The sequence below is a fragment of the Myotis lucifugus genome, unplaced genomic scaffold (assembly GCF_000147115.1).
Source record: "Myotis lucifugus unplaced genomic scaffold, Myoluc2.0 scaffold_6, whole genome shotgun sequence".
NCBI lineage: Eukaryota > Metazoa > Chordata > Mammalia > Chiroptera > Vespertilionidae > Myotis > Myotis lucifugus.
In genome coordinates this window covers 7,451,823-7,468,778 of record NW_005871054.1, presented here as the reverse complement: position 1 = coordinate 7,468,778, position 16,956 = coordinate 7,451,823, and the positions used below count along the sequence as shown (strand labels likewise).

General features: G+C 40.5%; 1 protein-coding gene across 2 annotated transcripts in view; it reads left to right on the top strand.

Moving 5' to 3' along the window:
* The window catches only part of EML6 (echinoderm microtubule associated protein like 6), a 187,420-nt gene that overhangs the window by 79,221 nt on the left and 91,243 nt on the right, over positions 1 to 16,956 (top strand). For both annotated transcript variants that reach the window (XM_023746778.1, XM_023746785.1), the window contains exons 6-9: positions 794 to 929; positions 10,774 to 10,975; positions 13,784 to 13,921; positions 16,002 to 16,258. In XM_023746778.1, the coding sequence (XP_023602546.1) occupies positions 794 to 929; positions 10,774 to 10,975; positions 13,784 to 13,921; positions 16,002 to 16,258 (733 nt within the window). The remainder of the gene's footprint in view (positions 1 to 793; positions 930 to 10,773; positions 10,976 to 13,783; positions 13,922 to 16,001; positions 16,259 to 16,956) is intronic.

Below are 16,956 nucleotides of genomic sequence, written 5' to 3'. Positions count from 1 at the left end.
AAAGTTTAAGCAACTCTTAGCAAAAGAGCTATGAAATTTTAGATCTTTCATTACCTTGTATGTTCTAGAGCAATTTTTCTTGGCTTTGATTATTATGTTTTAAACTGCTTTTAAAACAATTAAGAGATCAGTATTTGTACTCATTCATAGCTACCTTAGTAACCTAATTTCTCTTTACTCTAGATCTTAGGTCAACATTATTCGCTTGTAGCACTTTAAGCAGACCAAATAAAATATTTTCCTGTAGACAAGCATCTTTAAATTATGAAACTATTTCAGATGTGAAAAGGCATCTTCAATGATGCTTAAGCCAACACCACAGTAATTTATATTCATTGAGACAAGCTTGTACCTGTAGAAGTGTTTATGGTCTCAGCTGGATATTTTTTACTTAATTATTTGGCTAGCGATTTATAGTAAATACCTCCATTGTTGTCTTACTTTTCTTTGTAGTGACCCATTGTCACATCTTTTCTCTATAACGATCACTTGTCATGTAAAGGAATTTATGAATTCCATATCCAAGGAATTCTGAATAATTTTCTTACAACCTGCAATCAGTTTAGTAGTGGCAAAGGAGCTCTTGAACTAGTTTGCTCTGGTGGTTATTATGATTAATTTTTAATCTAGCTAAAAAATAAAGGATATTATAAATGGCTGCTTGTTGTGTTGTCAGGATTTCAATAGAGAACAAGAAATTTGTTTTTATTTTTGTCTTGATTTTTAATCAAGACCCAACTGCAGTGACATTCAGAATGATGGCAGCATTGAGTGTTATCTGCCTTATTTCCAGGCTGGAATCTTTAGCATGTATGCTTGCGATGAAGGCTTCGCCACTGGTGGACGTGACGGGTGTATACGGTTATGGGATACTGATTTCAAACCAATAACCAAAATTGATCTCAGGGAGACAGAACAAGGATATAAAGGTAATATATGTATTTGTGCTTACCCATAACTCTGAGTGTTAAATGCAAGGTGAAGTTCTGTATTGGTTTTCCTGTACTCATCTTATTCCACAAAGGGATCTAGGTCAAATCTCACACCTAACTTAATAACAGTGCATGCCGAGTCTGGTCATTTTTTAACACAAATTTATGATCTGGGTAAAATAATGAAGTGTAAATGACTTATAGTGGTGGCAAGGGAAGCCAAAAATAATTCTTAAAGCAAGTCAACTAAAATAAATTACATCTAGGGTGATAAAATACTTTGAATTAATGGCTGTAAATGATTATGTCTAAAAGAATACAGTAATTATTCACACAGTATAAGGCGTCTTATTCATTTATTTATCCATTCAGTATACACTTAGTAAGTATCTACTAAGTGTCAGATACATGCCTCAAACTGAATGGGCTCTTCTAAAAAGCATGCTTCAGGCATTTTATTGGAGTCTTGTGTATTTGTTTTAATTTCCAATACATACTTGTTGAATTGTTGCTGTGTAGAATGACTATAAACTCTGTATCTGGAGATACTTTGCGTTAGGCCAATCAGCATTCCCTTAGTGTTGAGCAAGAGTGAGGAGGCTGAAGTCTCCAAGATCCAGGATGCCCCTTCTTAGACTTCTCAGCATCTCTGCTGCCCACCCGCTGATCTGAACCGCCATCTTTCACATAGATCCCTGCAGTTGCTTTATAGCTTGTGTTCCTGCTTCAGCCATCATTCTCAGAATAGCAGCCAGAGGGATTGTTTGACATTTACGAGCCAGATCACATTATTCCTTTCCTCAAACCCCTGGGATGGTTTCCATTTTCCTCAGAAAAAGAGCCAACGTTTTTAGGATGGCCTAGCAGCCCCTTCGTCTTTGTGTCAACCTGCCGTGTTCAAGCTTGACCCTCAAGAACCAGCAATAGGGACGTGAGCAGATCTCCAACTCTCTCTGTGCCTGAGAAACCCTGGTATAGAACAGGGGTCCTCAAACTTTTTAAACAGGGGGCCAGTTCACTGTCCCTCAGACCGTTGGAGGGCCGGGCTATAGTTTTAAAAAAAACTATGAGCAAATTCCTATGCACACTGCACATATCTTATTTTGAAGTAAAAAAACAAAACGGGAACAAATACAATATTTGTATTTGCATGTGGCCCGCGGGCCGTAGTTTGAGGACCCCTGGTATAGAACATTCAAAAGAGCAATTCTCCAATCTGAGAACAGCCTTGTTTCCAACAGAGACGAAGCAAGCACATCCGATTCTTCTTCCGGTCCGTTGAGTGGCTTCATGCCTCACCTCTGCTCCCATTGCCTCCATCACCTGTCTCCCTGTCTGTCCACCGTTGTCCTTTGGGCCATGCCTCCTGCCTCACTGTTGTGCTGAGAAAGTGGAGGTGCATCAGAGGAGCATGCATAGGTGCTGGAGATGGCGAGGAGTGCCTGGAGGGGCTGCATGTGGTGGTGTTTGTTCATGCTCTGTGGTGTGGAATGTGGTGTGAGAACGTTCCAAGAGGCTGACCATCTGGTTTGTTCTGGTAGTAATTCCCCTTCCCAGGCGGGCCTCAAATAAAAACCTGTCTGGGTGGTCCTTCCCCGAGGTGGGACATAGCAGGTCTAGTGGTGTGTCTCTATCTTCTGAGGTCCCCTTAGGCTGTGTGGAGTTCCTGTGACTATAGAATTTGAATCCTATAGATGCTGAAATAGAACAGATTTTGTAGAGAGCAGCTTTCTACAGGTTCTGCTAGAAATTCGCAGGCAGAGACCCTTGCAAACAGTAGCAGCAGGCCATGGGCACTTGGTGCTGCAGGCGACCTGCCGTCCTGTTTAGGACCAGCTCCTGCCCAGCCCTTGGAGAGCCCTGCGACTCTCCTGCAGCAGCTCCAGTACTGGATGGCGACCATTGTGCTAAGCACTCTGCGTACAGGATGCAATGTGATCCTTCAGGCAGGGCTGGCTCCCCGGGCAGGAGATCTGGTTTTGTGCTGTTGTTACCTTGAAATTCTTAATCATTTTTTTTAAATAAGAGATCTGACATTTTCATTTTATATTGGGCCCCACAAATCATAAGGCCAGTCCTGTTCCCCAGTCATCGGTGCTCAGGAATCTCTGGGAAGCCTTGTTTCCTTCAGGTTCCCAAACTCTGCTTTTAGCATTACTCTTCAGCACCAGAACCACAGGCAGGGCCAGGAGCCCCCGGTTCACCTCCTTAGTGGCTTCAGCTACCCCTTTAATGAGGGGAGGCAAGGGGGAGGGGGTTCAGAGGTCCCTGCTGTTTTTTCCTCACCCTCTCCCACCTTCCAATCTTTGTCTGAGTGAAATCTCTCTTCCTCTCACTCTTTTATTTTTACCTCTTTGTTGAGGGGCTCGTCAGTACTACATCTTTAATAAGGTTAGGTTGACAGAAAAAAGAAAGCCATCACCTTGTCCTGTTCAATCTTTGATACCATGTCCTGGGTGCACATCCAGAGAAAGGAAATAACTTTGTGGGGAAGAGAGTTCTTTCCAGGCTTCCACCGCTTGAATTCTCCTTTTATCTGTATCACTTGCTCATTCTGGGACTTTGGGCAAATAATTGAAACTTTCTCTGCTGTAATTTCCTCATTTATGTGTGTTTGGCACCATTGAGTCAACTCCGGTTCTTGGTGACCCTATGAATGAGTGATGTCCACAAAGTCCTGTCCTCAACAGTCCTGCTCAGCTCCTGTAGACTCATGCCTGTGGCTTCCTTTATGGAGTCAATCCATCTCATATTTTGTCTGTTGCCTTCTATTTTTCCCCAGAATTATTGTCTTTGCCAAAGAACTCCATCTTCTCATAATGTGTCCAAAGTAGGACAGCTTCAGTTTTGTCATTTTTGTCTCCAGCAATATTTCAGGTTTAATTTGCTCTAGGATCCACTTGTAAATCTTTCTAGTGATCCAGGGTGTCTATAGAGCTGTCCTCCAACACCGTATTTCAAATGAATAATTTTTTTCCCTATCAGCCGTCTTCACTGTCCAATCTTTGCATCTGTTCATAGTAATTGGGAATATGAATGAGGGTATGAATGGTCTTAGCCTTGGTCATCTAATGACACATCTTTGCTCTTGGGGATCTTTCCTAATTCTTCCATCGCTGCCCTTCTGAGTCTCAGCCTTCTCTTGATTTCCTGGCTGCAATCTTGATTTCATGACTGAATCAAGGAAAGAAAAATCTCTAACAATTTCAGTGCCTTCATTATCTATGTTAAAGTTGTATATCTCTTCTGTAGTCATGATTTTTGTCATCTTGATGTTCAAATGCAGTCCTGCTTTGGCACTTTTTTCTTTGAATTTCATCAGAAGTTGTTTCAAACCGTTGCTACTTTCTTTCAGTAAGATGATGTCATCTGCATATCTTAAGCTATTGGTAATTCTTTCAGGAATTGTCACTCCTCGTTCCTGAATCTAGTCCAGTTTTTTTAATGATATGCTCTGTGTACAGATTAAACATCAGGGAGATAAAATACACCCTTGTCTATCACTTTTGCGTAGAGGAAACCATTCTGTCTCCCCATATTCCATCTTGATAGTAGCCTCCTGTCCACAGTACAGGAAAATCAAATGCTGAGGCATCTGTAGCAACCCATAGCTTTTCATGATCTACACAGTCTGAGGCTTCATAGTCTAATAGTCTATAACACATACTAACCTTCTTCTGAAATTCTTTAGAGAACTCTAGTATCCAACAAATGTTCACAATTAGGTCTTGAGTGCCTCTTCCTTTTCTGAATCCAGCTCCAACATGTCGCATTTCTGCATCCATATGAGGTGTTGCCTTTGTTGCACCACCTCAAGCATCACTTTGCTTGCGTGGAAAATCAGAGCAGTGGCCCTCTATGGCACTCTTTGGCATCTCCGTCTTGAAGATTGGATGTATATTGAATATTTCCAGTCCGTAGGCCATTGTTTTGTTTTCCATATTTGTTGACATATTCTTGTTAGGTTTTGACAGATTCAGTCTCTGTGGCTTGAAATAATTCTAACGTTTCCCATTTATCCCTGATGATTGATTGCTTCCCAGTATATTCAGGGTAGATTTCACTTTGCATTCTAGAATTACAGGTTCTTCCTCATAGGAATCTTCTGCAAGGTATCTGTCATCCTCTTGCCTTTTCTGTATAGATTTTCAGCAAACTGTTTCCACTGTGGGACTTTGGGAAAATAATGTAAGTTTCTATGCTGTAATTTCCTCCTTTATTCAACAGGTGTTTACTGGCTCCATCTAGGGCCCTGAGCTGTCCCTAGGGCAGTGATGGCGAACCTATGACAGGCGTGTCAGGTGACACGCGAACTCATTTTTTTGGTTGATTTTTCTTTGTTAAATGGCATTTAAATATATAAAATAAATATCAAAAATATAAGTCTTTGTTTTACTATGGTTGCAAATATCAAAAAATTTCTATATGTGACACAGCACCAGAGTTAAGTTAGGGTTTTTCAAAATGCTGGCACGCCGAGCTCAAAAGGTTCGCCATCACTGCCCTAGGGCCTGCTCCTGAGTTGCTATTAGCATTCCCGGGCTTGTGCATAGAGCTCTGGGTGCAGGGCTGAGTAATGTCAGTGAGGATGTTCATCCCCAGTCATAGGGCTTGTTTGACTAGATCAGCTTCTGAAAGTTGCATTTTCTTTTGCCATCTTTGGGTTTTCTAATGCATCAGGGTGGAGTTTTCCAACATGTAGTTGAAGAATCACTATATCAGAATCACCTGGGGCTGGAGCTTGGAAACCAGCATTTTCAACAATCTGGCATTTTCAACAAGTCTGGGGAACAGCTTGGTAGTGGTTCTCAACACGTGGTTCTCAGCCCCAGGGAGCTGCGGTTCCTCTAGACCCACCAGAGGAACGCTGGGTGGGAGCCAGGCATCTGTATTTTAAAAACACTTTCCATGTAGAATCCGCGGCCCAGGAAGGGGTAGAGCAGCTGCTCTGGGTCTTTTACCATATGCCAGGCCCAGGAGCACCAGATTTAAGATCACTAATAAGTACCAACTCCCTCCCTGCTGCCAGTCTTCCCTTCCTGGGCCAAATAATTTCGGGGAAAAGCCATTTTTATTCCCAAAATAGTTTCTCTCTTTTGTGTGTTGGACCATAGCCTTTCCTTCTGAGAGTCTGCAGTGCTGGCGTATCAGCATGATAATCGACAAGTAAGTTATAACACAAGGAGGCACATGCAGCAATTTCTTCATAGCTCCTGGTGCAGATCATTCCCTGGGCCAGAATCTGACCATGTGTGCAGCAGGTGGTTCTCCATTGAAATGTAAAACTAATCAAAAGACCCCAACAAAGCACCAAAACTTTCTGCTTAAAATAACAATAACTTATAGTTATTGGTTAATTTTCTAAGTGCCGATACTGGGTGAAGTTTTTGAATATATTATTGTGTTGGATCTTTATAACAATGCTATGAAGTGTGAGGCCTAATGTTCTCTCCACTTTACAGATGAGGAAACTGAAGATTTGAAAGATTAAATAGCTTTCCATGTCACACAGCTGGGAGGGAATGGGGCTGGAATATAAATCCAGTCTGTGTCCTTAACCATTCAATGAATTAATGGAAAATAAACAATGTCCTTTAAGTCTGTGTTAATATTCATGATATTCCTGGACTCTAGATCTCCCCATCCCTGGGTTTCAGGGCTATCACAGAGAGGATTAGAAAGACGCTATTTCCCACTCTCTGATCTGAATGTAAAACTGGGCAGAGGACTGATGAGAATTTGGTCTTGGAGGATTTTTTAAGTGGGTGGTTGCTCTCTACTGCCGTCTGCTGGCAGTCTGGACCCAGCACAGGCCAGAGCCCCACATTCTCAAGGATGAGCTACAGAGAAAGCAACCCTGCAGATCAGGCGATGGTGTCCAAGATGTGGACACCTTACAAATTCAGCACAATACCTTCAGTTCATACTGGCAAAGGTCTTTAAACATGCACCTTTCCAGAACAAAAGAGCCTTTCTGTGGTTTTAAATAACTAGAATGGTTCTTCCTGGGTCTCTTTTCACTATTGGGGATTTATAACCATATTCTAAACATTGCCTTGTGTTTTTCCGACTCCCAGAGCAGAAAATAATGAAGCAAAGACAGCTTAATAATTTCCCAATGCAGTGGCCAGCCTGGCTAGGAGACTATATTACTGTTCTCTGCATTGATGTTGGAGACGTTAAAACCAAGCCAGATGGGTAGGCAGAGAAGGGAAATGCTCTCAGAATCTTGCCAGGGACCTGCCCTTCCCCAGGGGCTCTCCAGAATGTGCCCAGAAGAGACCGAGCTGTTCTCTTCGTCACTCTTGCTTGCATGCAGAGCAGCAGTTAGGTTCAGAAATGGTGAAAACAGAACGTGATTAGGAAACTTGAATACAGTTCTCCACCTCCTGAGGTGTCTTCAGGAAGCAATTTCTCCTGAAATGGTTATTTAGAAAGTGAGAATGGCGGTGTCCTATGTATTGTCATAGGTGGACCCCTGGGGCTGACTTGTCTGATGTGACAAAACGCAATGTATCTGTTCCAGGAACTGAGTGTTTGTGAAGAGCCTGAGCTGGTTTCTGAGAGAAAATGTTCACAGCTCATTAAGTTTATGTTGTAAACAATGAAAATGGAACAACTCTCACTATCTCCCCTTCCCTCCCTCTCTGTATTTATATCGATTTGACTTCATTGCCTTTGCCTTGTGTGAAGCTTCCTCCTTACGTTGGTTGGTTCAGGGGAACCCTTTTTTTCAAATGAAACCTCCTGTAACGCAGATTAGGAGGCTCCGAGGGGAAAACGGGTGGGATTCTCAGACTCTGGGCCCTGAGTTCTCCCATCCTCGCTCTCTGCTGGCTCCTCTGGGGAACCCAAGAGCTCCCTGGGCACAGTCTGGAGATGCTGTGTAACTCAACTGGCTCAGTAGTCTTGGCTGATTGGAAGGTTCTTCTTTGTTCCTAAACCTCTTTTTAAAAAAAGGAAGACAAAGCAGATATTTTAAAAGTGTTAGCATTTGTTCATTCCAGGTGGTAGGTTGTTTGTTATATTCTTGTACCTTCTGAATTAGTTCCCCAACACAAGATGGTAAAAAATAGTGAGGGTGATGGAGAGATTAAATGTTTATACACTGGACCAAATACAATGCCAGCTCTTTGGGAGAAATTTTAGTTTTTTCAAGTCATTTAGCCTAAGCGACTGGACACAGTGTGGGAGGCCATGGGGAGAAGCGATGTGCTCATGTTTACTGTGGATAAATGCTTTTTCTGCATCTATTGAGATGACCATGATTTTTATCCTGCATTTGGCTAATGTGGTGTATCACAGTGGTTAACTTGCAAATGTTGAATCATCCATGTATCCCTGGAATGAATGCCTTTTGATCATGCTGTAAGATCCTTTCAGTGTTTTGTTGAATTTGGTTTCCTAATATTTAGTTGAGGATTTTTGCATTTATGTTCATTCATTAAGAGTATTGGCCTGTTATTTTCTTTTCTTGTAGTGTCTTTGTGTGGTTTTGGTATCAGGGGAATGCTGGCCTCCTAAAATGAGTTTAGAAGTGTTCCCTCCTCTGGTATTCTTTTTGGAAGAGGTTCAGAAGGATTGACTTATTGATTAATTAATTAACTCTTCTTTAAATGTTTGGTAGAATTGACTGTGAAGTCATTTGGTATTGGACTTTTCTTTGTTGGGAGGTTTTTTTTATTACTGATTCAATTTCCTCGTTATTGGTCTGTTCTTATTTTCTATTTCTTCATGATTAAGTTTTGGAAGTCTTATATGTTTCTAGGACTATGCATGTCTTCTAGATTGTTCAATTTGTGGGCATATAATTGTTCATAGCAGTCTTTATCATCTTTTGGACTTTTGTGGAATCAGTTGTAATATCTTTTTCATTTGTAATGTTGAGTCCTCTCTCTTTTTTCTGTGTAACTCTAGCTAAAGATCTGACCCTGAACTAGCCGTTGTCAAGATATTTCTACTTCCTCCTCACAGCAGGAATAATGTCTGCCTATGTGCTAGCTCCTTCCCTTTTAAAACTCATAACAGTGAATTCGGAGCAAGGAATAAAGAGAGTTATCTCATGTGAAAATAGCTTTGTGCTTTAAAAACTACTGTTTCATCAGTAAATGAATTATCTCATTTGATTTGTTTGAGACCGCCATGAGTTAAGATTGGAATTATAGAGTATCCATATGCCCCCTCTCCCAATTAACCTTACTGTCGTCTCAGCATCTCGTCTGGTTTAACATTGCCCTGAATTTTTTTTTAATACTTTATTTTTTTAGAGCAGTTAGGTTCACAGCAAAATTGAGTGGAATTTACAGAGATTTTTCATATGTCCCCTACCCCATACACACACAGCCTCCCTGACTGCCAGTATCTCCCACTAGAGTGGTACATTTGTTATAATGGGTGAACCTACATTGACACATCATTATCTCCCAAAGCCTATAGAGTTTACCTTAGGGTTCACTTTTGGTGTTGTATAGTCTATGAGTTTTGACACATGTATAACAACATACATCTAACATATATCTAGCATTATTCCTACAGAATAGTTTCACAGCCCTAAAAATCCTCTGTGCTTTGCCTATTTATCCCTTTGTTTTAGACTTTTTTTTATCTTGTAATGAAGTATTATAATTTAATATTAAAAGTATTTTAATAGAGCTAGTTAATACATCAGTCTTTCAGTATCATACAACTACCTTCTTGGTTAAAATAGATTTGAAAATTATGTGAATTTAATTTTTTTTAGGACCTTCTTTTTACTTTTATTGGGTTCCAATTTTGATGATAAATTACAAGGTCTCCAGGATTATAGTCTACATTTTATGGAAAGAAAACCTGGTCCCAGAGAGAAAGTGACTCTTACGTGTGTGGCCAGTCGGGTGTAGAGCAGAGTTAAAGCCCAGGTGTTCTGACTTCTGTACTTTCCACAGCAAGCATGTCAAACTCAAAGGCTACACGGGCCAAATAAACAAGGCATGTGGCCCGCGAGTTTGACATGCTTGTTCTACATTAAAGACTCAAAGCCTATCACATCCTTACCTGGTTTAAAGTAGTTATGAAAGTGGGATTGCTTCTGTATTTCTAATTCAGACATGAGAAACTTCACTGTGTGAATAAATACATAATGAACCCAGTAAGGAACAGACAGACTGCAGGAAGTTTGAGAGGTCACCCTCATTGCAGGGCAAGAAGACGGGGTCATGCGACAGAGGTGGAAGTTTGGATTTAAAAGGAACACTGTGCTTTTAGAGAAGATTCCATCAATTGTTTGATGTTTTGATGATATTTTGAGACTGAAATTAGAGTTTCATTTGCATATTTCTGGGACACGGTGCATCTGTTATCCCACAAAATGAGTCTGGGTTCTGATCAAATACGTATTAAACTTGCCTAATAGGATAGTTAACCATTCTGTAGTACCCGCCCCATATAATTTTAATGCAATGTTAACATCCTAAAGAGAGAAGTGATTATTAACTTTTCCATGCAACTCAAAAGGAAATAATTTTTAAAAGGGTTAGGCTTTCATAAAGACCAATTTCTCCCCTTAAAATGAATATCCAGCTGTAAAAGCAGATAATTATCCCAAGTCAGACAGGAAAGAGCGAACACGCTTTTGCAGAATAGATTTCCAGGGGTGGGAGAAAGGACCCGCACATGTAAGGAACTGGTGAGTAACAGGGAGTAACAGGGACTGGTATGTGGATTTACCCCCCCCCCCCCCCCCCGGAATTAAGATGTGCTGCATTGGCCGCTGTCCTAGTGAAAGATATTTACTTTAGGTGTTTTCTCTTATTTGTAAGTGATGTGAAGACCTGCTTCTGTTTGCCATCTCTGGTTTTGCCAGGCCTCTCCATACGGAGCGTGTGCTGGAAAGCAGACCGCCTCCTAGCAGGGACCCAGGACAGCGAGATATTCGAGGTGATTGTGCGAGAACGAGACAAGCCCATGCTGATCCTGCAAGGCCACTGTGAGGGGGAGCTCTGGGCTCTGGCCCTGCACCCCAAGAAGCCGCTGGCCGTGACTGGCAGCGACGACCGCTCTGTCAGGTGAGGACCCCGCGGTGGCCATCGTCACCTCCCTGACTTCCTTGGGATAACAGATTTATTTGGGCCAAATTTGCTTGTTACCCAGGAACAGGCTAAGCCACAGGGCAGAGCCACACAGTTTCCACATGGAATGTGAAGACAATGAGCTCAACAGCGGTTGACTTCTTGGTATTTTGTCTTTGTTTGGCTCCATCCTAAGTCATGAAATTGTTCTTAGAAGTGAAAATACTGCTGGTGAGATTGGCTTCTGGTTCTGGGAGCTAAGTGCACTCCTGTGTGTTACCAGCATCTTCCCCTTATACCTTCGCTCCTAATATGTGCTTAAATGGCCGGGGCCTGCACGGCAATTTCACAGGCTCAGTCACTCACTCATCACCATTAGAACTTACATTGTGATTTGCAAAGTTGTCTTCAGCACGTGGGTGAATAATGATTTCTTTGTAATTTCTCAGATGAAATTTTGAACAGTGTCCTCAGGTCAAAGGAAAGTGCTGGTTCCCGAGAAAGTCTGTGGTTTTATTAGGACCCCAAAGGGTCTCGCGATGGATCATGTTTTCCTCTTTGAGAGCATGACATCATGTAAACTGAGCAAATTAGTATGATCCCAATATCTGTGTGACTGTTAAAGGACTGAACATATTATTTAAAAGTGTAAGGTGAAGACTATTACACTGATTTCAGGATTTTCATATTTAATTAGGCTTTAAATGTGCTTAACAACAAACAGGTCAAAAAAGACTGAGCGATGGTGAGAGGAAGAGACTGATTAAGCGATTGGATGATGACTGCCTCTGGATTTTAATAGTTTAAATAGAACCTTGTAAATTAGACCAGAGGCTCCTGCTCCCCGACCCCTGCCCTTACTTTGTATGTCTGTGAATCTGATCAAGATACAATTGTATACTCGTCAGTAAAGTACAATCTAAAAATCAATTTTTAGCTTCTGCCAAGCACTGTGCCTCATCAATCTAAAAATCAGTGAAGGCAACTCCAGTTGTCCCCTCACGTGACATAAATGTGTGTTTGGCTTACACTGCTCTTCACTCGCTCTCTCCTCTCCTCTTCCTTTTCCTTCCATCACTCAGAGCTTTGCCCCAACAGCCAAAACAATGCCACCAAGTTAGTCAAACACCTGAGGAGCTGGATTCATAACCATCCAGATGGAAATGTTTTCAAGAGAGTCCTTGGCTTTTGTATTTTGATAAATGTGTTGAGTCTCAGAATCGCAAACTTCCCCAAGGAGCCCTAATGGCCAGAATTTGTCTTGGTCTCCTCAACCATTAATTTGACTAAACATCTAAACATTTTACATTTTAAATGTAAATTTACACAGAGTATGGAAATACAGAAAGGATACAAGTCATAATTTCTCGAGAAAGATTAGCTGAGTGAGGCTAGTACAGTTCACTGAGGAGTGAGGGGAAAGCAAAACTTACATTGCTGAAAATAGTACATGGCTAAAAACAGCATGAGATTATGAATAATGGACGAGGAGGGATTGAAAGAATACCATAAGCTTTAGACTGAACAGTGCACGCTGCCTAAAGGATCAGCAAACTATTCACCATGCAACTCTGCATTGTAAGGCGCTGGCCCCCTCCCTCCCGATGACAGAATGCATTAGAGAAACTCCACCACATGGGGCCTACTCTTGCCTCTATGGCAGCATTCTAAATTGTCGATCTGCCTAACAGATGCTGGTTGTGTGTTAAGAGAAGACTGTCTTAAAAGTACTAACAGGGTGAAATCAGGTACCACAATTGTAATTCACATGTAAACCCTGGTTTGTAGCTTCAAAAAACTAGTTCATGTTTACCCAGTTTGAGGTGCCTGGAATAGGGGTTTCCAGAGCTGCTGAAAAGTGTGTGCTAGCCCTGACTGGTTTGGCTCAGTGGATAGAGCGTCGGCCTGCAGAGTGAAGGGTCCCAGGTTCGATTCCGGCCAAGGGCATGTACCTTGGTTGCGGGCACATCCCCAGTCGGGGGTATGCAAGAGGCAGCTGATCAATGTTTCTCTCTCATCGATGTTTCTAACTCTCTATCCCTCTCCCTTCCTCTCTGTAAAAAATAAAATATATTTTAAAAAAAGAAAAAAGAAAAGTGTGTGCTAGCTGCACTTGACCCTTGACCCCTGCTTCTTCAGCAGTAACATGCTTACCAGCCAGGGGCACTGTGGAGAGGACCTGTCCCGGCCATGAGTGGGCCTGTCAGCAGTGGGGCCCCCAGGGAGCTTATGAGGAAGGATGGCATATGACTGAGCACAGCTGACTTTGGAACCATCGTGGGCAGGGCTGTCATTGGCTCTTCTCCTTCTCAGCTGGGTTTTCTTTCTAGGGGGGGCCAGCAAAACGGAATGTGTATTTCAATCTATATGTGCTTAAATAACACAGTTACTAGAAGGGTGCTCATATATATATTTTTTAAAAATGAACAATAATAGTATCTAGTAGTGCTTCTTATCCTGTAAGTTATTAATAACGATTGGTATGAGTAAAGAACAATTTTTAATTTTCAAAGAGAAAAGTAAGATTTTGTGTGAAGGTAGTGTTTAAAATTTCCTTTTCATATGAATATAAAAATGTTTGGAAAATGTTATCTTGTATTTCTTGCTGGGTATTTCTAATGGGGGAAATGACCCAGAGATAGACTGAACCCCATCCCGGGTTCCCAGACATGCCGTGAGGAAGGACACGAGTGCGAAGTGACTGCCTCCTTTCTTGTTATCACACTGTGGTCAGCAGGCCTTCCTGCCTCGGGCGGCCTGCTGATGAGCGTTGGGTTGGTTTTGTTTCTTTGTTCTTGTGCCTAGGCTGTGGAGCCTGGCTGACCACGCCTTGATCGCCCGCTGTAACATGGAGGAAGCAGTTCGCAGTGTGGCTTTCAGCCCCGATGGGTCCCAGTTGGCCCTGGGCATGAAGGACGGCTCTTTCATTGTTCTCCGAGTCAGGCATGTACTGATACTGAAAATGGTATTAAAAGATGCTCTTTTGTAAAATAAATGACCAAAGAGGCGCGTAGATACAAAGAACAAACTGATGGTTGCCAGATGGGAGAGGGGGTGGGGGCTGGATGAACAAGGTGAAGGAATTAAGAAGTACAGACTGGTAGTTACAAAATAGTCATGGATGTAAAGTACAGCATAGGTAATATAGTCAGTAATATTGTTATAACTATGTATGGTGTCAGGTAGGTACTGGAAATATTGGGGACCGCTTTGTAAAGTATATGATTGTCTAACCACTATGCTGTACATCTGAAACGAATACAAAATAATATTGAATGTAAACTGTAATTGAAAAATATTTAAAGAAAAGTAAAAAAAAAAAAAAGGATGCTCTTTTGTTAGAATTAAGATTCGCCTAGTCATCATGGATGCTGGGATCTTAGGAAAAATGCACTTATTCTTTCAAATAGGAACACTACAGATTCACAGTCCCGTCGGTAATGATGAAACCCACACTCTGAAAATACAAACTTCTTTCTTCGGTGACTTGCTTGGCAGCACAGCCTGCCTCAGTGGACAGATGTGAGACTATATGTAGTCTATTCATCTCTTAGCAGGAATAATCATGCATCCTGTGATTTGCTGCAAAAACATGAATGTGTTTAATAACAGGGTGCTGCCCCAGTCCCTACTGGTGATGTTACATGGCATATTATGTGTGAACCTTTAAAAAAATCTAGTGAATAGTGAATTCCCAAGCTGATCTGGTCTCACAGGTTTTAGAGGAGGGATTGTGTGCTTGGAGTAAGCCAAGAAAAGAGGAAGCAGGAACAGAGCAGCCTCCAACAGCACCAGCTTGTTAGAGGTGAGCTTGCGTAAAATATTTCTTCCACCCACAATGGACAATAAGATAGAATATTTCATACTTTATTAATCTCCTATATAATTTTTGCAGGATAAAAATTAGGATCCACCCTTGTAATTCCTCTAAATGCATTGGCTGTTCTTTTGGCTCACCCATTTTGTGATTACAGAAAGGAAATGCAGCCAGAAATTAGGTATGGCATGTTTTGCACAGAGCAAATTCTAGATAGCTTTGAAAAATGCTCTTGGCACGGTTTATTACACTGAATTCTCATTACCAGTCACACATAACTTATGACCAAATTGGTGGGCAACATTTTCTTTCTCTGCTTAGTGATGTGTGGAAAGATGGCTAATTATCAGATTTTCTTTTCTTTTTAATAGATTTCCAAGCCAAAAAAACAAAAACAAAAAAAACCATCCCCCCTCCACACACACCTATTTTATGACATTGTAGTAAACTGTAGTGCTATTATTAAGTGACAGCCGGTGTGAGGAATTATGTGGAGCAAATATTTGGCATTATTTATGCATTCAATTTGTTTTGGAGTTGATGAAGGTGTCATTACTGGCTCAGGGGACCTGCCAATCATAATCCTGCCTCACTGTTGTAGGAAAACCATCAGTGGACTTTCAAATGAGGGCAGAAATTCTTATCAGAATCTGGTCAGAAAGGACATACGATACTCGGTGATTCAATGTATGCATTATTGCCCTTTCATAGTCAAAGTTAAATAATTCCATAACAAATTAGCATTAAAAATAAGTAATTTTTCTCTTCTGCTTTTTGAATTTGCTCTTCCTGTAGCAAAAAGCATTAAGCAGTTTTCTTGTCCTTAAAATATAAAAAGGATGTTTTATTTTTATGCTAACCTTAATATATCTACTATTTTCCATGACATATTTTAAAACAATTTTATAAACCTCAATTTTTTAACAAAAAATTTAGAGAAAATAATATATAATTTAATATGAAAGCAAATATGCATTTCATTAAATTTTGGTTCTTACTTTGAAAGCCCAAAATATTATTAATTTTTTCTAAATTGGCTGTAAACTTTAAATAAAGTTATATATCTTTTTTCAGAAGTTAATTCTCTAATTCCTATAGGTACTTCCTTTCAAACATTTTTTTTCTCTGACACATGTACTTTAATACATGACCTGAGGTTCCTATTTCTAGATTTGCTGCTTATCGCTTTGCTCTTTATTCTTATAGAGATATGACAGAAGTGGTTCATATCAAAGATCGAAAAGAAGTCATTCATGAAATGAAATTTTCTCCAGATGGTTCTTATCTCGCAGTGGGATCCAATGACGGCCCAGTCGACGTGTATGCGGTTGCCCAGCGGTATAAGAAAATTGGAGAATGCAACAAGTCCCTCAGTTTCATTACGCACATTGACTGGTCTTTGGATAGTAAATACTTGCAAACGAATGATGGTGCAGGAGAACGACTGTTCTACAAAATGCCGTGTAAGTCATGCAGACGCTGTTGTTCGTGAAAAGCAAAACTTTGAAGAAAAAAAATGAGAATGTTGTTATGACCTCAGGGCAAGGAATGTTTTCAGAAACAAGACCCTCACATCACGGACTCTCAAAGGAGAGATTAATAAATTGGGACACATTAAAATAAAAAATAACTGCACCATAAGAGAGATCTTGAATAGCATGCAAAGACAAGGCATCAACTGGGCATAAGTACTTATAATTGTTATGATAAAGGATATACACAAAGAATGCTTAAAGATAAGAAAGAGAAAACATTCTACAAAATTAAAAATACTAAAGATTTGAGGGTCACATTTTTTTATTTACTGTGATTGCTTTAGTCTCAAATCTCTGTTCTTGATAAGTGGAAGCCCCTATTATTTGATTACGTGGTGAAATGTACTAATTGGATTTTTAAAAATATAATTTTTACTTGTAATCCCCCCCCCCCACTGTAAATTTTATACGTGGTTCATCTGACTTATCTAATACTCGTTTAGTAACAGTTTGTGATACTAAAATGTCATAAATAAGAGACAAATTTCTGTATTATAATCTTTATGATTTTTTAATGTAAGAGGAAAAATTTAATATTTAACATGAATCTTTACCACAAATAGTATTTTATCTTAAATTTTTGAAATTAATTGAAAAAGAAATCTTAACATAAAATAATGTGTAAC